The 20,638-nt window shown below is 39.8% G+C and overlaps 5 protein-coding genes across 10 annotated transcripts in view; 2 read left to right on the forward strand and 3 right to left on the reverse strand.

The window, feature by feature from the left end:
- The window catches only part of LOC104825971 (serine/arginine-rich-splicing factor SR34), a 3,954-nt gene extending 2,170 nt beyond the window's left edge, over positions 1–1,784 (forward strand). Inside the window, exons 11-14 of the mRNA XM_010558437.1 lie at positions 27–156; positions 1,122–1,155; positions 1,357–1,439; positions 1,524–1,784. Coding sequence (XP_010556739.1) covers positions 27–156; positions 1,122–1,155; positions 1,357–1,439; positions 1,524–1,527 — 251 coding nt within the window. The 3' untranslated portion in view covers positions 1,528–1,784. The remainder of the gene's footprint in view (positions 1–26; positions 157–1,121; positions 1,156–1,356; positions 1,440–1,523) is intronic.
- A 2,215-nt stretch (positions 1,785–3,999) lies between these two features.
- LOC104825972 (E3 ubiquitin-protein ligase BAH1) lies at positions 4,000–6,814 on the forward strand. Of its 2 annotated transcripts, none has more exons than XM_010558439.2 (6): positions 4,000–4,498; positions 5,019–5,266; positions 5,612–5,881; positions 6,196–6,333; positions 6,404–6,462; positions 6,548–6,814. In XM_010558439.2, the coding sequence occupies exons 1-6, from the start codon at positions 4,321–4,323 to the stop codon at positions 6,645–6,647; spliced, it is 993 nt and encodes a 330-aa protein (XP_010556741.1). In that variant the 5' UTR covers positions 4,000–4,320; the 3' UTR covers positions 6,648–6,814. The 2 variants fall into 2 exon arrangements, with proteins under 2 accessions (XP_010556741.1, XP_010556740.1); XM_010558438.2 differs by having other exon boundaries at positions 4,001–4,498; positions 6,542–6,814.
- A 269-nt stretch (positions 6,815–7,083) lies between these two features.
- LOC104825973 (uncharacterized protein OsI_027940-like) lies at positions 7,084–9,253 on the reverse strand. Of its 3 annotated transcripts, none has more exons than XM_010558441.1 (7): positions 9,147–9,253; positions 8,451–8,637; positions 8,191–8,347; positions 8,060–8,097; positions 7,875–7,974; positions 7,785–7,820; positions 7,084–7,402 (listed from the first exon to the last, which is right to left on the reverse strand). In XM_010558441.1, the coding sequence occupies exons 1-7, from the start codon at positions 9,149–9,151 to the stop codon at positions 7,305–7,307; spliced, it is 621 nt and encodes a 206-aa protein (XP_010556743.1). In that variant the 5' UTR covers positions 9,152–9,253; the 3' UTR covers positions 7,084–7,304. The 3 variants fall into 3 exon arrangements, with proteins under 3 accessions (XP_010556743.1, XP_019059577.1, XP_010556742.1); XM_019204032.1 differs by having other exon boundaries at positions 7,785–7,821; positions 7,858–7,974; XM_010558440.1 differs by having other exon boundaries at positions 7,785–7,974.
- Positions 9,254–9,703: 450 nt separating this feature from the next.
- On the reverse strand, positions 9,704–12,007 carry LOC104825974 (thiamine pyrophosphokinase 1). Of its 3 annotated transcripts, none has more exons than XM_010558442.1 (6): positions 11,686–12,002; positions 11,449–11,545; positions 10,927–10,999; positions 10,500–10,601; positions 10,069–10,318; positions 9,704–9,963 (listed from the first exon to the last, which is right to left on the reverse strand). In XM_010558442.1, exons 1-6 carry the CDS (start codon positions 11,816–11,818, stop codon positions 9,842–9,844), a joined length of 777 nt encoding a protein of 258 aa, XP_010556744.1. In that variant the 5' UTR covers positions 11,819–12,002; the 3' UTR covers positions 9,704–9,841. The 3 variants fall into 3 exon arrangements, with proteins under 3 accessions (XP_010556744.1, XP_010556747.1, XP_010556746.1); XM_010558445.1 differs by having other exon boundaries at positions 11,449–11,550; positions 11,686–11,778; XM_010558444.2 differs by having other exon boundaries at positions 9,873–9,992; positions 11,686–12,007.
- A 461-nt stretch (positions 12,008–12,468) lies between these two features.
- On the reverse strand, positions 12,469–20,500 carry LOC104825975. The gene is made up of 27 exons (XM_010558446.1): positions 20,277–20,500; positions 19,919–20,144; positions 19,711–19,796; positions 18,771–18,887; positions 18,537–18,683; positions 17,760–18,418; positions 17,472–17,596; positions 17,294–17,385; positions 16,831–17,065; positions 16,683–16,749; positions 16,427–16,575; positions 16,288–16,358; positions 16,003–16,176; positions 15,837–15,908; positions 15,543–15,644; positions 15,359–15,448; positions 15,215–15,290; positions 15,021–15,117; positions 14,799–14,868; positions 14,533–14,712; positions 14,291–14,413; positions 14,110–14,193; positions 13,836–14,020; positions 13,622–13,760; positions 13,443–13,502; positions 13,216–13,320; positions 12,469–12,821 (listed from the first exon to the last, which is right to left on the reverse strand). Exons 1-27 carry the CDS (start codon positions 20,364–20,366, stop codon positions 12,708–12,710), a joined length of 3,735 nt encoding a protein of 1,244 aa, XP_010556748.1. The 5' UTR covers positions 20,367–20,500; the 3' UTR covers positions 12,469–12,707.
- Between the last annotated feature and the right edge of the window lie 138 nt (positions 20,501–20,638).

Below are 20,638 nucleotides of genomic sequence, written 5' to 3' on the forward strand. Positions count from 1 at the left end.
CACCCACAGCCGCAGCTTGAACCGAGGCAGGATCAGGAGCAGGAGCAGTAGCAAGAGCAGGAGCCCAAAGGCTAGATCTTCACGTAGGTCGCCTGCTAAGTCTACATCAAGATCTCCTCGCGCCCATTCTAAGTCAAGGTCAAGGTCTCCACTTGGGTATGATTTCTTCTTTTACACTTTGCTTACTGATTCGTCGGATAACAAATCTTAGTCATAATGATTTGAGGATGGTCTGTGTGGTCTAAGACAATGTGGTCTAAGACAATGTGGTCAGGGTGGATATCTGAAACATGAAAATTAAATTTGTGTCAACTGAAACCATTTCACGAGGCATGCGAATATTAGCCTTGCATATTCTTCTAACCGTACTGTAGTCTGTTCTGTTCTTTTCAGTTCTTTTGGTTAAGGCTTTTTAATTCTTGTCTTCTGAAGTCTGCCTTTTTTTTTTCTCACCGGGAATGAAAACGGGTTTTGTTCCATAGATATGGATATACATACAGTCAACTAAAAAAATTGGTAATTAATCTGGATGGGATGTCTTGGTCGTACACCCAGAGGTATGCTCCTTTTTTAGATGAGCAACTTTGAAATTGGAACTTCTATATTGTCTCGGTTTTCTGATATACCATCGCTAATCTCCAGTTGCTGCTACATGGGTAACAGTGGAAACAGTGGATGGACAATATTATGTCGGGATTTCAGTAAACTAAGTTGGCTCTATGGATGATGGCTCTGTGGATTCAGTTTAACTTAGTATCCTCTGGAAGGGTTTGTTGATGAGATGGGAAAGATATTTTCATTATCTTCCCTCCAACAAGCTATCTGGATTCTCATGGATGTGTCACATTCAGAACTGATTCTGTTCTGTCCACTGGGTTTGAGAGGACCGGTTGCCTTAAGACTCCCACTTCTTGGTCCATTGCTTTTACCGAATTTCTTACCTTTACCTTGGCTGGTTTATGTTTTTTGCTTGAAATTGTCTAAAGTTGATTTTTTTTTTCGTATCTTTTCATTTCTTGGTTGATTTCTGACATGGGAGAGGCATCAAGGCTCTTTGGTGAACGCTATTAAACAGGAACTAGTGGATATTAAATCTGGGTTTGTTTCTCGGAATTTTGCAGATCTCGATCAAGATCAGCATCTCCTCTGCCTTCTGTGAGTAATCTCTTGATTGACATACTCTTGCCTCTCTGTAACTCTCTCTTTTGCTAATGTGCTCTGTTCTTACCGTGCGAAAGCCAAGATCTCTCCTTCAGTTTAACGCAGTAGGGACAGGAGAGGCAATTTTGATCGAAAGTGTGATGCCTTTATATGTTTTTCCATTGTTAATCTGTCTTAAAAATCTCCACGTCGCAGCATCAGAAGGAAGCGAGTAAGAGCCCTAGCAAGCCAAGCCCGACCAAGAGCCCTAACCGCAGCAGGAGCAGGAGCCCATCTCGGTATCTACTCAGTTCATGTCATTACCAATCCTCGATTCTTATCTCAGTTGCTAAAACAGAACTTGGAACATGTTTTGGTTGCAGGTAAGATTCAGTGGCAAGTGAAAAGAATATCTCTGAAACTCCCAAGAAGCAGGAGCTGCATTTATGGAGGAAAAGTGTTTATTCCTTCGTTGTCGTAAGTGGATGGATCATATCTTTATGTTCTTTAAAAAAAAGTCGCAAGTTGTATTCGGGATTCTCATGGATTGTTGTGATACTCTTTTAAATTTCCGTTTGTAATATCACGGCAACGATGCTTCAGATTCTGAATGTTCCCTTATGAAGATGAACTTCTTGGTTTTATTGTCTTTTTTTTTTTTTTTGTAGGAGAGTCTGTTGTGTTATTAAACCGAAACTCATCGGTTTGTTCTGGTTTTGTTTAACCGGAAATCGCGTACCTATTCCCTTCGGGGCTTTCACAGAACAGAATGCGGGGTTCGAAGGAGTTAACTTGGATTGGATTGGTTTATTCAGGTTTCGGTTTTGGTTATATTCAGATATGATTATTTTAATTTTAAAAAATTATAATCATTTAATTTTTTTATTGGATTCGGTATGGTTAAAATATTAATCTTTGAAGGAAATTTTCAGCTTTTTTAGTTATTTATTTTTTTCATAGATTAAATGTTGGACCGTTTTATGATAACATATCTCTCCGATTAACATTATAGCCTAATTTGGCATGTGTTTATTTATTACGGATTACAATTGCGTAGGGGCCAACATTTCCTTATAAAAAACCCCATATTGGTCATTTTTTTTATTTGGTCAAGAATAATCATATTTCACGTAAAGAGGGCACGACCACCTCGCCTTAAAATCAGTGGACCGTTTATTATATAACAAAAATAAAGGGAAGAATATAGTATTTAACATGATGCATCTGCATTTTTACTTTATTAGATTATCTTCATCATTCTTTGTTCATACAACTATGCCACCCACAAGACCAAATTAATTAAATAACATATGGTTACCACCGTGAAACAATGGGTAATGCTTTATATAACAAAAAAAAAATTACTAAATTGGAAGGTCATGATTGCAATTATTATGTGGATGAAGCGCCTTTTTTTTTGGTAACTGCATTTTAGTAGAAAAATCACGATTGTTAATTGGCAAGGACAGTGTGCCGAAAAAATAGTGGTAGTGTAATTATAGTCTACGTTTGATTATATATATATATATATATAAAAGTAATTGTTTTACCATAATTACCCTTTGATTATTTAGCTCAGTATTTTTTTTATTACCCCTCTCTCTTTCTCTCTCTCTCAACCACCAAATTAGGCGAATCTTGAAAATTACGAATTTTTAAGTGGCAATTCCAATCTTATCCATTTATCTTAAAGTTTTTTTTTTCCTGGAAATTAATACTCATCAAATTGTTAGGGTTCTTAGACAAAAAAAAAAAAAAGGATTATCGAGTTTCGTTCGGTCCATAAAGTGTCGACGTGTTTGAGTTGATTGCAGATTCGATTTGGGTTTGACTCCTTCGACCGTCGAATGGACATCGATCTTTGTCCCTATGTAACACAAATAGAAAATAAAGCATCACGAGAAACCATAAGTCATTAGCTTGTCCTTTTGCTAATAGACAAATATTCTAGTTTATATATTTATTTTATGTATAACTAATTTAGTTAAGGTTTTTTTTTTTTAATCGGTGTCTCATTTTTTTATATTTAGGGTATATACATAGTTCAATAAATAAAACTTCAAAAATAAGGTTTGTCGCATTTTAACATATGCTCAGTAGGAGAAACTACATACCCAACATTATTTTTTTTTAAAAAAAAACAAGACCCACTGGTTATTTGACATCTATAAATAAGCATCATGCTATAAAATATGTATATTTGTCATGTAAAACTAAGATATGATCGTTTGACGGAATATATATATATATAGTATATATACGAGGACGGCGTGGTGAAGGATTACGTAGAACCCAAACAGAAATTTGGGGTCAAAACGTAAATAACGCAAAAAGTCAGCGGCCGGATTTGGCAAAATCCAATACGAATGCTTTTTACTTCTACAGAATTTACATTTTCTACGCATCGTATCATCGAATTTCTAATTTGGCCCCACAAAAAGAACATTTTCACAACCTAACCCCTTTGGTTGCGCCGTGGCATGGCATGGCATCTTTATCCAATTTCGTCTTCCTTTTATTTTCTTAATTTTCAAAAGATTGCCAACTAACAATCCCATTTGATATTTTCGTTAAAAGAAGTTTACATTTACAAGAAACTATACAACATTCAGAAAACGACGACACGATTTGCACACAACTTTTTCATATGGTGGGTGTTGTTCAGAATAGGTCATAAACTATATAAATGAAATAATTATTTCCCATTAAATCTTCCAATAATAAGATTTCTATAATATAATATTTTTCCAAATGCACCGTTTTTATATTCGCTGGCTTCTTTTCCACTTAAGCGATATGCTTCCAATAAATTTGACTTTTTACGAGCTCTGTTTTTTTTTTTTTTTTTTTTTTTTTTTTGGGTAGCCGCCTCTCTCCACTTCCTTCCCCCATAAATACGCCTCTCTGTTCCTTTCGTGGGCGAGACAATCCCCGTGATCGAGAGAAAAAAAACCATGAGAGAGAGAAAAAATCATCTGGGTTGATTGAGATTTAATCCAAACATTCATCTCAAGTGCTGATTTGATTTCTTGTTCAGATTCAGTAAACGGGCTTTGTTGATGGTCATCTAAATTTTCTGTCTCTTATTTGTGTGCGTACTTGTTTGTCGTGAAAGGGAAAAAAAAAACAGAGCAAGCAGAAAGACAAGGTGGGGGAATTTTTGTTCTTGTCGGGGAGAAAATGAAGTTCTGTAAGAAGTACGAGGAGTACATGCAGGGACAGGAGAGGAAGAATCTTCCTGGAGTTGGGTTTAAGAATCTGAAGAAGATTCTGAAGAAATGCAGGCGAGATTTTTCTGCTCCGATGGATTTGAGTGAAGCACTCGATCGCCGTGAAAATTGTCCACGACAATGCCCAGGTTCTGTTCGACATAATTTCCCTAACACCGTTCTTGTCTACATAATCATTTAAAGCTCGAGCCTTTTTCTTCTTTTGACGTTTTTCCTGGGGAATATCTGAAATCCGCTTGCGCCACCTTTTTTTCTTGTTTTATATTATCCGAATTTAGATAGTGATCTGAAGTGGAGGCGGTTATCCAAAATTGATAATGTTGACATCAATGCTGAATCTGATAAGGACCCTTTTTTAATCATCCGGCGGCTCTGGTTATAATAATTTCAGTTTTATACAATGAGACTACAAAGATTATTACATATCCAAAGTCAATTAATTTCAGTTTTATCACATGAAATAATGTATGGTTTTGATCATAGGAAGTTTCAAAGAATGTATGTGTTAATCACAATATGAGAGACCCTTAAGTTGAAACAAGAAGGAAAACAGCAGTAGAAATGCAACGAATTCTTTTTACCACGTACATTATTCAGTGTAAATCTGATACATTTTGTTTTTCTTTTTATAACATTGAATTCCTGCAGTTTGTGATGGAACCTTCTTCCCGGAACTGCTGAGGGAAATGGAGAAGGTGGTGGGATGGTTCAACGAGAATGCCCGGAAGCTGCTGGAGCTGCATTTGGCTTCTGGTTTCAGAAAGTATCTGATTTGGTTCAAAGGTGATCATCGTCAACGTAACCATATGGCCTTGATTCAAGAAGGCAAGGATCTTGTCTCTTATGCCCTCATTAACGCTGTCGCCATCCGCAAAATCCTCAAGAAATATGACAAGGTACCCTTCTCTCCCTGTTTATCATACAATACTTTGCTTACTACACTCTGTTGTTTGAATAACACACTAATAAATCTTGCAACGAGTTTATTATAGAGGTCTAACAAAGCATTTAGGTGAATTACTTGCTTGGATTACTTGAGTTTCTCACCTTCTCTCTTTGTTTAAGGTTCCTAATGCTCCTCACGGTGCTTTGAAACGTTTTGTTACATGCATGTTGTTCTTTCCTTTCAGATGAAAGATTTAGCCGTTAGTTAAAATAACGTTAGGTGGTTCAATCTACCTTCTGTACCATTTTTTCCAAGTGAGCACGGCCTCCATATTCATGATTTAATATATATTCAGATTCATGAGTCCAAACAAGGGCAGGAGTTCAAAACCAAAGTCCAGAGAATGCACATCGAAATCCTGCAGTCACCATGGCTCTGCGAGCTCATGGCATTTCACATCAACCTGAGGGAAACTCAGAAAAAGTCGGGATCGGAACATTCAACCCATCCTTCTGCACTGTTCAAGGGCTGCTCGCTGATGTTCAACGATGGGAAGCCTTTCCTTTCATGCGAGCTCTTTGATTCTGTAAAGGTTGACATTGACCTGACTTGTTCCATCTGCCTGGTAAGTGACCTCAGACTTGAAAGAATCTCATACTGGAATCTTCTTACAAAATAATATTATCTGACCAATTTCTTATTTGATGATATGATGATAAAAGAAAAATATATCAGCCAATTGGGATGTAGTCTCCTATTGCCAAAGAATCCTTGTCTAAGTGCTCTTCCACTCTCCTGCAGATCCCTTTCAGGACCAAGTGTCTTTAGTATCTAATTGAAGAATCTTCTTGCATCAACCATAAAACTATCTGTGTATTTACTTATAACAAGTGATGGAAGTATTCAAAATTTAAGGATCTGAATTTGGTGGTATGACAGGACACAGTGTTTGATCCGGTGTCTCTAACCTGCGGTCACATATTCTGTTACATGTGTGCTTGTTCTGCTGCATCAGTAAGCGTAATCGATGGCTTGAAATCCGCAGAGCCGACGGAGAAATGCCCTCTTTGCCGTGAGGTCAGTCTAATATCACATACTAATCTTAGGAATTATCCTAGTGACCCATTATCGGTTTTCTCATGTACAGGTTCATGTCTATGAAGGGGCAGTACACTTGGACGAGCTCAGTATCCTGCTGAGACGAAGGTACATATCGTTATTCTTCAGTTAGTCCCTCGGAATAGATTGATTCCGCAAAAAGACTGAGCAGAAATATGGGTGGCAGATGCAGAGGATACTGGGAAGAGAGGAGAAGAACGGAGAGAGCAGAGAGGATTCAGCAAGCGAAAGAGTACTGGGACTTGCAGTGCCGCACCTTCATGGGCATATAAACTCTTGGTCTGACGAAAAGAAACAAACCCAAGTCTGCATGGCTGTCTGGACAGCAGAAACCTCTTCACGAATAAGCTGTCAAACTCATGATATCGTGCTTGTCTGTTCTGTTGTGAGATGGTGATTGCTTCTGATGTGACGATTTGCTCAAAAAATGGTTTTGTCAAAGCGTAAAACTCTTTCCATTCATAGAAAGACCCGAGTCAGGAATGACCGCAGGGAGGAATTCTAGAATTTGGAAAATTTCTTAAACTGGTAAACTTTTTACACTGTCGTGGATTGAAAACAACAGTTTGGCAATTTCCAAGGGAGATCATGATGCTTTCAACACTACAGAAATTTGACCGATTGCTTTGAAGTGCAAACTATTGAAAGGCTTTTCCTATGAACACTACTTCACTACCAAACATCCCCCAAGTTCGAAACAGAAAAAGAGAGGCGCAAAAGACAAGAGCAGTGAATAGCCATAACAAATGTGCTGAGGATATGGGAAATTTAACAATCCATGAAGCAGCAAATTGAGGAAGAAACATTTAAAAAAAAAAAAACAAGGGGAAAAGCATATAACATCCGTAGACATTGGAAGAGCTCACTCAGTTAGTAAAATACCATAATGTTTTTCATCACTAAGAGCATCAAACAGTGTCTCCTCGCTCCTAAGCTGTGGTCTGTGCTTCGGGTTTCGCCTCTCCTGTCTCTGCCCCCTTTTTATCTTCTGCCCCATCTTTCTTATCATCAGGCTTAGCTGCTTCTTCTGCGGAAACAAAGCAGTTAAGAAGTTTCAGTATGAAAATCCTCTGCTATTATCAGTACAAGGAATTTACTCGGCTGTACACAGAATACATCATAGCGAGCATTTCAAAAGGAAGCGAGATTGCAGTCAAGGTGGATAAATTTCTCATACAAAACCCGTAAAGAAGTATCACTTCGTCCCTATGTTTTTCTAAGCAAAGCAAAGCACATGTCCTGGCCAATACTCTCAGTCACCCAGGAATAAAATTATGCTTGTAATTTGAGTGACTAAGATTCCATCTTCAGATGTAGCTCCTTCATCAATAATTAACTGGCCCAGCAAATACCAACCTCTCCAAAATCAGTTGACCACATTCAACAATACAAGTCTCCAAGGACCTTACCTTCACCGTCACTGTCCTCAAAGTCATCCATTCCACCGAGTCCACCCATTCCACCGAGTCCACCCAAGCCTTCCATTCCACCGAGTCCACCCATTCCACCGAGTCCACCCAAGCCTTCCATTCCACCGAGTCCACCCATGCCACCCATGCCGCCGAGTCCACCCATGCCACCCATTCCACCACCCAAACTCTGCAAGAAGCAAAACCCACCATGTTAATCTCTGAGATTAATATGAAGGACCAAAAGAATAATTTGGGATAATTTTAAAACAGACCGAGAAATCCATTCCACCCATATCCAGATCTCCCATACCTGAACCAAAAAAAGGGACAGAACAAGTTTAATGTCATTAAACAGTATATAATCCCTAGACATAAGGAATGATATGGTCCACATAGTGCTCACCAGCACCCTTTTCTTCGTCCTCATCCACCCATTTGTCCCAATCAACCTTAACATAGTGTGGTGGCTTCCCTCCGCGCAACAGCTTTTCCCACCGTTTCGGCTCTGCCTTCTCCAAGATGCAAAATATGTTTCTCACTCCGATATTGATTTTGCTGGGCTGGAAGGAAAAAAGATAAGGGCAGTACTTATCACGTCACATGAAACTAGAAACAGTAATAGGTATTAAGGCTATAGATGAGGAGATAGTATCAAAAACTCACCTCCACATTGACCTTATCATGAAGTTCAAGTTTAAGTTCATAGACGTGGTTTTCGGGTCCAGCATTGGCCGAGAAAGTGAAGACTCCCTCTGGATCGAGATTAACTTTTGTATTCTTAGAATCAGCCAACTGTACGGTAAGGAAAACCTTGTCTGTTAGTTCGGCCCACTTCACTTCCGGATGACGACTGCAAATACATAAAAACAATGAACTTTAAAAACAAAGTAGAGCAAACAGCAAGGATGGGATGCAGCATACGAGATCTCCACATTCATAGGAAGTCCCGGAAAAATATATAAATGACGAAATCAATAAATCAAAGTTTCAGTTCCAAGGTCAAGGCCAAAATCCGAGAGCTGATTAAACCTGCAAAGTATTATTAAACCCCAGGCATCGAGCCAAAACCCTAAATAAGAAAAACTCAAAATGGATAACCTCCAACCGACAACATAAACCCTAATAAGCCCCATCCAAAAAGCCCAAAAACCCTAAACTAATTTGCATCCGGAGAAAGTAGAACTCGGAATAGACCGAAAAATCAGAAACGACCCGTCTCGTTACCAAGAGAACTCATATCGAAAACAAAAAGGCAACTAAACCCTACACGTCAGAATCCGAGAAGCCAGGTTCATCAAATCGAAGGATTTAACGCGAACCTAGGGCATCGCAGAAGGAGAACAAGGATTCTTTCATTACCTCATGGTTTACTGGAAACAGAAGGAAACTCTAGAACCCTAGAAAAACAGGACAACGACGATGACGCGAATTTTTTTTGGTTTATTCTGATCGACTAATGTCTGCAGATAGACTGTTTTTATAGATCTCGAGAAATAATCAGGTACGGGCTACTCAATTTTAGACAGGTGGGTCATTAAGAAACCAACGGTGAGATTTAGGAGGAGGCTTTGGACGGTTCAGATTTAGGTCTTGATTAGAACCCTTCATTTGGCGTTTTAATTAGTGCTGTTCGATCTTTTACATCTGAATATCATTTATTTGATGTTTATATTAAATATTCAATGAAAGGCATTTAATACACCCAGCTATTTCTAAATATTCAGGAATTTGTGGATATGTTTGGATCCTATTCAACACTTACAGCTAAACGCAAACGCAGCGTTTTCAGGACGGTGGCGTCTGGGGGTTTAGCGACGATTGCGTTGCGGTAAAAGCACAATTAAAAGCGGCATTAAAGGAATACATACAGTTCTTTATGGGCTTTTATTGTCCCAACTGAAGTAAAGACCATAGAATAGAATGCCCAAAACCAATGAATCAAACATTTCCTTTACGTATTAAAAGGCGTTTCATTAATAAAGTAACAATGGATTAACAAAAGCAAAGTATAATATCAGAGGGGCTTCTGTCTTCCTTTTTGTGCGTAGTAAATTTCACGACTGCTGCTTGATGGAAATCGTCCAGAGAAGATCCGAGTCGGACTGGACAGTGATTTTCTCCCCTTTAACCATATTGGATGTGCTTACCAATCCCCCGAATCTCATCTCGGTCTCGGCTGAAAACGTGACAAGACAAGACACAAGGCTTGCCGTGTCGTTACACACATGAATTAAGGTTAACCAGAGAGAGTGCAAGTGAAGGGTAGAGGAGCTACACTTACTGAGATCCCATTGCAGTCCTGTGGTTGTGGTTTTAGCTGAAGGAGCTCCAATGGGAATAAGCCCGCAGTGAGGGCCCTCGACGGAGGAGAGAACGTGTATTTCGTGCGCGTGAGTCTTTGGAAGGAGTTGGATGAGACAATCGTCGGATAGCAGGGTTATCTTCATGGCCGAGAACCGGTACAATACATTGATGTTTCCAGCTTCGTGATCAAACCTACCACCGAGTGCCCCGGTCGCAAGAATATGGAGCTTACCAGTTCAAAAGTAAGGGAAACACATTATACAAGAGAAACCTAATAGACAAGCATCGATACCGGAATTCCCACATAATACTGCAGTGACAAACAGGACAACTTTGATTTTCGAGATGAATCATGAAAGAAGAAGAAAACTATATAAACAGAAGATAGGAGCATGAAACATGACTTACCCTGGATTTCTCATGGTCGGGAGTAGATTCATGGATATATGAGATACATTTATGTAGATCTGTGGTATCCTGGTCATGAGATTCATCTACAACTTTAGTTCCCTGAAAAAGAGACCAAGCCAGATTCATGGACCAGAGAGAGAGAAGTACACAAGGGGAAGGGGATGGTGATGAATCTCACAATTAGGTAAAAGCAATGTAAATGGGACATAACTTCATATAACACCACAACACCGAAACCAAGCAATGTGATATCAGCTAAAAGCCATGATATGTAAGGAAGACGCTGAATCCCATTCAAGCAGATGAAGGAAAAGCACTCAGGCATTCATTTGAAAGCTAGAAAGGGCAGACTTATAATATAAACCAAGAGCTTATTAAACTGAAATATACAGAGAACAAAACTACTAACAGCAACAGCTCTTACCAAGCTTACATAAAAATCGAGTACATCTGGCCGGATAGAGTCCATGTCTCCCTTGATAACATCAGGCTTGTACCTATTAGATTCCAAACATTCAAATACATTATGAAACCCAACTTCAAGAAAACAAATCAAAGCTAAAAAGGAAAGGAACATAAACTACAAGTAAAATCAAATAGGCCACAGATGCACATTCCTGAGTCGATGATGAAAATTTTAAACTTTTGCATGCCCAATCCTTTTCTCTGTGTTCAAATTTGAGAGACCTCTTAATTTAGTTTCTTCAAGCTAAGTTTACAGGTTTAGCAGGCCAGTAAAAGAACCAGGCCCTTAGAACAATCGTTCTAATCAAAAGTACCGAGTTTGATCGATTCTCCAATCTAAACCAAGGTGCCAAAAGTGTGAATCGTTCAACACAAACAGACAAAACATTACCAGCATGCGAACAACAACAACATCCAAAACCCGGGTAAGAAGGAATCAGAAATCAACAAGTGAAAAGGAGAAGAAAAAAAGAGGGGGAACCTGTTTCGAATGGTGAGAGCGTCTTCATGAGGGAAGAAAAGAGGGATATCGTCGTAGAGACGATTGGCGCCTCCATCAGCGCAGAGACGCAGAGTTGCTGTTCTACACAGAAAATCGCACACCGTTGACTAACCGACGAGAAAACAACAAAAAAGCCCTAACCACACGAGAGAGAGAGAGAGAGAGAGAGGGTTCTCTCTCACGAATCAAACGGAGGAGGAGAAGAAGAGAAGGTACCATGCTCCCATAGAAGAGGAGTGAACTTCGGGAGACGCTGGTTGAGGACAACGAGTGCGTACGTCGGCGGCAGATTTCCATCGACGGGAATCGAGGGGAGAAGAAAGCTTGAGGAGTGAGACAAAACCTCCATGGCCGTGTAGAGGAGAGAGAGAGAGATCGGCAGTAGGCGTTGCGTGGAATTGAATGAGGGCAGTAATCATTAACCAGGGATTCCGGGAAAGGGGAAGAATTTTACACGCATCCTTGGAAGGAAGCGAGTAGATGGTCAAATCGTTGACTTTTTCCCCCCCGGTGACGGATGGACGACGTATTCCAAAGGGCCCTATTAATCATCAACTTACACAGTATCTACTTTTTTTTAACACATGAAATCTTTCCATTTTTACATATAAATTAATAAAAAAAAATTATAAAAGCTTTTTGAGACACCCGCCATGGAAAGCCTAAACTTGGACACATTCAACAACTTTACACATCATATGATTTAAAAAGATGGAGACTTTGACAATGGAACCAAGATCTCGAATTGGATAGGACAGGGACCAGACAGGCAGGCAGGCAGGCATGCATTGCCCATTTCAGTTTCAGAATCATGTGGCCATATCCTTAGGGCCAGGCAGCAAAAAAAGTATTCCAGTTCAATCATCTCAGAAGCTCTATATACATCATATATGGTAAACAGTATTCCAGTTCAGATTCCTTCAGTTTTGGTTTGGCCTGCGGTGGGATCATCTTTGCTCATCCCGTAGTTAGATTTTTGCCAAACAGAAGAAATCACAATGAACCAAAAAAAAGAGTTTGGAGATTTTTACCATAAACCTGAGGAGGAGGAGGAAGAACCTCTTATATACATCACATATGGTAACAGCAGCCTGAGGAGTCTGGGCGAAAGAGAAAGAATGGCGGCTCTGAGCTTACAGAAAACAAAAAAGCGAGGGGAAGCAACTTTTGTTTCTGTACAACATTGGATTTGATTGAGACGACAGAAACTGCATATGATCCAGCCTCTCTCTTCCCCATTACATGAAGTAACTTAGGGATGTCTTCTTCCTGGAACCGCCTTCTCCGTACAGCTCATTCCACTGCTGAAGCTCGTTCATGTTAGACGAGTCCGACGACACACTCGCACATACCTTCATCCATCAAAACTCAGTGAATCTCTCCCCACACTTTCGGTATATGTTTTACTGCTTATATGTGCACACACATATATATATATATATATATATATATATAAGTTTCTTGGCAAGGATCCATTCCGTTGCAATCAGAGTTCAGATTTTGGATGGCAGCACCAGAGGTTGAAGCAACAGTTTTCTCCGCCGAAGCAAGAGCAGCATGATCATTCATACTACCAGCATCATTCATGTCAACGTCTGGAATACAATCATTGCAACCAGAAGGTACCACAGGGACCTCCGGAGTTTGCTGTACTTTGACATGTTTAGCAGTTACTGGTAGAAGGGGAAAATTACGGTAGTTTGATAAAGATGCTAATATAGATGATATATATATATATATAGATACCTGTTCATGGGCGACCCTGAAATCATTCATGGTCAGGGGACGGATGTCTGAACTGCTATACAAAGGTGGCAACGGGAGGTTCTCTGCCAAAGCCGCATTTTTCTCCTGTTTACAAAAAAAAAACATCCACACAGTAATGAATCAACTGAAAAATCTGATCCAGCTTTGAACCTCCTCCCCCCCCCCCTTCCAAAAAAAAGTGACAGACACCAAAAAACCAAACCAACCTTCTTTTCTTTCTCCAGTATCTCTCTTATAGGAAGATGTGCTGCCGTCACACACAGATTCTGCAACCCAAACGGATAATTATTGGGAAATGTGATGCATTTTTAAGAGGTGTGTGTGTATATACCAAGATCTTGCAGGGGCGAGAAGAATGATATATATATAAGAGAGAGAGAGAGACCTTGAGATCACTTCCAGAATAGCCGTTAGTCATATTGGCTAAAGCTTCCAAATCCATGTAGGGAGACATTTCTTCTTTAGACATAATCACTCTCAAGATCTTCTCTCTGTTCACTGCATCTGGCAAATTAACCATCAACCTGCACAACAGTACACATGAGCTAATGATGTGTTCCAAAGATAGGAAGAGTTAATGCTAGTAAATGTTCTACTACCTCCGGGGAAGGCGTCTAATAACAGCTTCATCAAGGTCAAATGGCCGGTTGGTAGCAGCCAGTACCAAAACCCGTTCCCTGTCCTTTGTCCGCAACCCATCCCAATTTATCATGAACTCATTCTTCATCTTCCGCATCGCCTCATGTTCCCCTGGATTTTCCCTCCTTCCCAACATGCTGTCCACCTAACCATTTTTTTTATCCCCAAAATTCAATAGATGAAAAACTTGCAACGAACACAGAAAGTGGTTCTGAACTCTTTTTGATCATATACCTCATCAACAAAAATGACGCTCGGAGCAATCTTACTCGCTAAGGAGAAAACAGCTTTCACATACTTCTCTCCCTCACCAAACCACTGCAAAAGCAAATACCTAAAAATGTCATATGCATAACCAAATCCAGAAGGAAGGAATCTTTCACTAAGACAGTGTGGTCATAGTTTGAAAAAGAACCTTTGAAGTAATGCTGGACATTGATATGTTGATGAAGTTTGCACCAGCTTCGGTTGCTACTGCCTTTGCCAGCATTGTCTTCCCAGTCCCAGGGGGGCCAAACAAGAGTATACCCTTTGTAGGCTATAAATTAAGATCACATGTATGCATATTCAGTCATCAAAGAAGAGAGAGCAACACACACACACGCACACACACACATATATATATATATATATTATATAGTCGCAGACAAAATGTACCTTCGTCAACTGGCCTTTGCCAAATAATTCGGGTCTCTGAAGAGGAAGCATCACCAGCTCCTTCAAGGTGTCTTTCACATTTTCCAAAGCCCCGATATCATCAAACGAAACACCGATATCACTTGGTGGAATGACATCGGATATGAGTTTTTTCTCAAATTCATTCTCAGTAACAACATCCTGTTATTAACACCATAACACAGCAATTGTGAAATCCGCAATGAGATAGGCTTGGGAGAAAAAGAGGTAAAGTTTTGTAGCATTACTTTCAGGGATTTCTTTAAGCTCTTGCTCTCGTTTTGAATCCCATGCAAAACATCAAGGCCAAATGTAAAGCTGCAATACACACCAGAAGATTATTACCAAGGGAATATCACTACACCATCCAACGATTTCTCTAGAAAGCATATCTCAAACTGTCTGAAAACATACCATACAAAGAAACAGATAAATGTAACCCACAACGAGCTCTCTAGAAAGAAGCTGACCTTTCCGCAGAAATGACAAGTTTGTTGTCTTTGAATGTTGGTTCAGAACAGTGCATAAAATGGTGACTCAAAGCCCAGCCAACTATTTTCTCAACACCTGTTAAAAAAACATAATTTTAAGTCAGATAAGACATGGATATGATCACAACAGAAAGACATCAATTAAGAAAGAAGACTGAGTGAAGAAGGCCCACTTTCATGTGGAAGGGTTTGATCTTTGATGCACAAGATCTCAAGATCGGGGCAATCTAGACGATTTCTGCTGAGAACCTGTAAGAAAAAATAATATAAGCGACCAGGAACATCTAGGCAGTTAAACAACACCATTAAACACTCACTGCACGAATGCTGGTGATATTAGCCCGAGCCTTCAAGATCTCTGTATCACGTTCTAGTTTCTCCTTCCACTCCAACAGCAAAGTTTCATCCTGAAATGTTTTTAGAGCAACAGACAGTGAAACTAAAGAAATATACCCACACAAAATGGCTCCAGACAAGAAAAAAAGAAAGATAGGTTCAGACCTGAGGTAACTGGATGGCCACTTTGTTCGGGAAAAGCCTGGTTATCTGTTTCATCGATTTAGGTGTTTCTTTGCTCCTATCGTGCAGTCTACCAAAGTTATCCTGCAGGTAACACGATCACGGCATCTTAAGGATATACCAAACATAAGATATTGAGAAAATAGTGTACATCATTAAGTACATGCATAAACATGCAGCAGCTTCCCATACAATTCAGCAAGAACAATGCTGTCTGACTGCTGCCAAACTTAGTGATCAGAGATAAGTCAGGGTACTATGTGTTTGCTACCATACCGGAAAAGCGAGGTCCAGTAATGCTGTCTGACTGCTGCCAAACTTAGTGAACAAGAAACCCCCCGGATGGGACTGAAAATGAAACAACAAAAACGCTCAAACCATTGCATGCAGATCTCAAATATACCAAAAAAAGAAATAGGTAAGATCTTGATAGAATTCCTACCTTCTCCTTCCGACTGTCCAGCTGGGTTTGTGAGGCGATGACAACAACATTCTCAGGTAGATTCTCAAGTTTACTCTTCAAGGTTGTATACACATCAGTGTTCCCTGCCAGAGATTTCTCAACGTCTTTCAGGAACAATATTAATGACCCTCTTTCACTCTCACCAAATGCAACCTACAACATGAGTCAAAAGGTTAACACCTACTGTAGCTAGAACTAGAAGGAAATAGTCGAACTATCCAATTACATGGAAAAATAAAAGAAAAGAAAAGAAGCAGGTATCACCTCAAAGACTTCATTTATAGCGAGTTTCTCAGCATCATCACTGGTAGAACTATCCAAACGAAGTGAACTAGCTGTGCATCGAGAATACTGTTACTATGATGAACTTTTCAAATTTGAGGGACAATGGCAGGAAACTTACCAGTACAAAAGAAACCATGGTCTTCCTCACACAGGCCACCAAGATCATTGCCATCAGGAATCGACCTATCAAATCTAACCCCAATCTTTGAAGAGCCATTGCCTTCAAATGCAAGGACTACTTTCCCCTGGAAACCAATTGTGGGTCCCCTGCATAGAGTAGCAGAAAAAGACAAGAATTGAGTTCTGATAACAACATACAGCTGCAGACTGCAACTGATGATAAGACACCACACAAAAAAATATAGAAGTAATACCTCAGGGGGGCTTGAGGAGAAGAAAGTGCAACAGAAGGAGAAGGACCTACAAACTTCACTCGATCACCTAAAAATGAAGGTTCTTTCAGTTAAAACAGAAAAATGTGAAACAAGTAACAGCTAAAGGAGAGGAGAAAAGAGATTATGCCTGTTTTGAATGTATAACTTTTAGAAGTTGCAGTTGACACTTCTTGCTTTGGCAAAGCCTGAGAACTCAATGTTGAACCACCTGTTATATCAGCCTCAACACTTGAAGTTGGTCTCTTATGCTGCAAGGCAGCAGCTTGCGCAGCCTGTACAGCTCGTTTGGCAAGCATAGATAGCCTTTCACGCCTAAAACTTTCTTTGGAATTGGAAGAATCAGCTTCCTTGGTTAGTGACCTCTGAAATCATCCAGAAATTACAGTAAAATGCATTCCCAAAATGAAAAGGGCTATCAATTCTGTGATAAATACGCTTTTAAATTAGTTGGAGAGTTTATTTTTCTAAGGGCGAGAGTGCCACTTTAACACAATTATTTCATCTACATTTAAAACCAAACAATATTGGAATGGATAAATCATGGGCTGAATTTAGAAGGAAAAAAAAATAGAGGATATAGAAAAACTTACCCCAGGCAACAAAAGAGAACTGACAATCATCAATTTGGCCCCAGAATGTTTTGCAAGAGCTTTTGCCAACATTTCCTGATATATCTCAGACCCTAAAAATAAGCCACATACTATCTTTCTCAGGAAAATAGAAAGAAACAAATAGAAAAACGAAAAATGGTCCAGAGAATCTTCTGACCAGCTGGTCCAGAGAGCAATATACGGGGACACAATGTAGACAAGTCTGATGCATACTTTGCAAACTTGCTTCCACACTTCATATGAACATAGGTTGAAGCTATCAAAACATCCTTCGTTTTAGTACTGCGACAATTCAGGATTCGTTTAGGTATAAGTCTAAGCATAAATATTTCAAAGCCAACAATGAAGAGTTGGAAAACATGCAAAATATGAACTCTAAATAAAACCAATCGACACAAAGAGACAGTAAGTAGAGATTTAAACAGAAATTAAAAACACTACAGACCTTAGGAAATATGGGAAGTTCTCAAAAGAAACATCCATGTTCTGAGGACTGAGTACTCCTGCTCGCAGACTGTCCTTATATGTTTGACGTCGAGTTGATAGTAAAGCAGTTGAAAGGTCAAATTCTTTAAGGAGTTCCCTGACTTCCCTTTGGTCATCCAGTATTTTGGAAATACTGCCTCTTATATCAAATTCAGAAGACGGATCCTCAAACAAGGGCAAGATTGGCCTAATTTCAGAACCTGAACCAGGAACTTTTCCGACATCAGTTTCTTGGCAAGGATCCATTCCGTTGCAATCAGAGTTCAGATTTTGGATGGCAGCACCAGAGGTTGAAGCAACAGTTTTCTCCGCCGAAGCAAGAGCAGCATGATCATTCATACTACCAGCATCATTCATGTCAACGTCTGGAATACAATCATTGCAACCAGAAGGTACCACAGGGACCTCCGGAGTTTGCTGTACTTTGACATGTTTAGCAGTTACTGGTAGAAGGGGAAAATTACGGTAGTTTGATAAAGATGCTAATATAGATGCCCCATCAACAGCAGTGGAGTCTCCTGCTCTTATCTTCAACGGGGCACTCTGAGTTTCAAAAATGTTCAATGAAGAAGCTCTATTCTGAGTAGCTAGATTATCATCTTTAAGAGGCTGAAATATCTTATCACCCGTCAAGAAATGACAAGTGGACCCAAATAACATAAAAACGAATAAGAGCATATGTTCAGCAACTGAATGTAAAGAAATGATATCTATAAAAAATCTTAAAAAAGGATACATAAGCATGTTTCCTAGAGGAGCTGAAGACCAGCTCATCACCACCTCGAAGTTGAATACTAGCTTTCCTATGGTAATTCTTTCCATTGACCTGGACAATACCTCCATTTCCAATTATCTCAAGAGATGCAGCTGATGTACCTTCGTGCTGTATCAAAGTTATATCATAAGCAAATGTGTTTTGCCTTTTTTAACAGTAAAAGAAAAGAAAAATGGTTAAACCGGATATCCATACCTCAGACAGCTTCAGTTCGCAAAGAGTGGTGTTGGGAATAGATGAATCTTTTATAGATAAATCACAACCACGGCGTCCAACAGTAAAGACAGGAGCTTTCATGACACGATGAGGGTTCTATAAAAGTGCAGAAAACCTCAGGATAATCAGAAACAAAACAAGTACAGTCTCAAGGATTATGATGGGAACTTTAAAACAGTCTCTAACATAAGGATTCTGTAAAAGAGCAGACATCACATCATTCCATTTGGAGAAGTTTACAGGAAAACTGGAGTACGTGAACCAAAAAACAGAGAAAACCAGGTAACTCACAGGCAAGCTATGACCATTCCCTACCCAACGTAGCAAACAAGGCCAGGGATTGGAAGGACAACCAAATACTTCTTGAAGTCAGACGACAAGAAACTTGAGAACTCTTATCAAACATCAGGAACACCCTCATTTGCTACAGCAGCGCAATTGACCCATACAGTGCACTATGAAATTCATAGTATGAATAAAAATCTCTCCATATTCTCATCTGGAGATCAAAAGCCATATTTCTTGCCGAAGAATGCTAGTCCATAACTAATCCTTCTTAACTTTTATTACCAATTCCGAAATGCAATAGTTCTCTCTTGAAATAGGGTGTGCAAATGAAGTTCATTAATAAAACATGCAAATGATCAAACCACCCATCAGAAAAGGCATATTATGCAGTCCAAATTTGTAGTAAGTCAACGACTCCAACGCAATGAGATGTTTCAGAAAAGGCATATGCGCTAAAAAGACGCAAATAAGACATGATGATAACTACGGTTAAACCCCTAAACAACCAAAACCGTTTAGAGACTGTCTAAACACAGTTTCTCACCGTATAAGCCCTATACATTTGCAAACCACAAAGCCCTTGGTAAAAACTTTCAGACAATATATAAACCGACCAAAATTGAAAACCCACCTTAGAACACTGAGACAGCAGCTTGCCCCATGGAGCCTTTCCAGCCCTCTTCTTCGCCGCCTTCGGTTTCTTCGCATCCACCAACACTTCACCAAAACCCCAAGTAAAACCATATGAAACGCAAAATCACATAACCCATGAAAAAGGAGACGAGTTTTGGAGAGAAACTCGAACAGAGAGAGCATGCAAGAGCAGAAAAAGATCGAACCTGTGGTCGTTGGTGTCACCAAGACCTCGGCTTCTGCGCTAGCGTCCGTCTCAGTATTGTTCTCCAACGGCGTGACATCAGAAGTAACGGGTTTCGGCGCATCCACAGTCTGCGGATGAAGGGACAGCGATTCCGGCTCTCCAGAGTCTGATCCAGGATCCGAAGTCGGTCCCTGATTTTCGATCGGCACCTCGCTGGTGGACGATGAACCCGCCGACGCCGACGTCTATGGTTAACAAACGAATCAAGATCAGCAGAAAAGTCATAAACCCAGATTCAAATCCGAGGGAGAGAAAAACTTGAATCCCGACAAAGACACGGACAGAAGTAAGAGAAGCAACGTTAGTATCGATCTTACCCTAGATCGCTTGGAGGGTTGAGACGATGAGGAATCCGGCGAGGCACTGAGCCGCTTCGTGGCCAACGAGCTGCGACGCGTCTCCACCATATCTTCGGTCACTCTCTCTCTCTCGCCAAGAAAGTCTCGTCCTTTCTCTTGATCCAAGAAGAGAGCTGGTTTGGTTTCTAGAGAGAGAAACAAAACGAGAGAGATTTCTTGAAATGATTATAGAGAAGAGAGCGCAAGGTTAGTTAGTTATCTTGATTTTTTTATATTTATAATATTAACACCGCAACTCCTTTGTAATTGTATGTCTCGATCCATACAGTGGGATACACACACATACATGCATACATATATATATATATATATATATTATG

Source organism: Tarenaya hassleriana, unplaced genomic scaffold (assembly GCF_000463585.1).
Source record: "Tarenaya hassleriana unplaced genomic scaffold, ASM46358v1 Cleome5, whole genome shotgun sequence".
Taxonomy (NCBI): domain Eukaryota; kingdom Viridiplantae; phylum Streptophyta; class Magnoliopsida; order Brassicales; family Cleomaceae; genus Tarenaya; species Tarenaya hassleriana.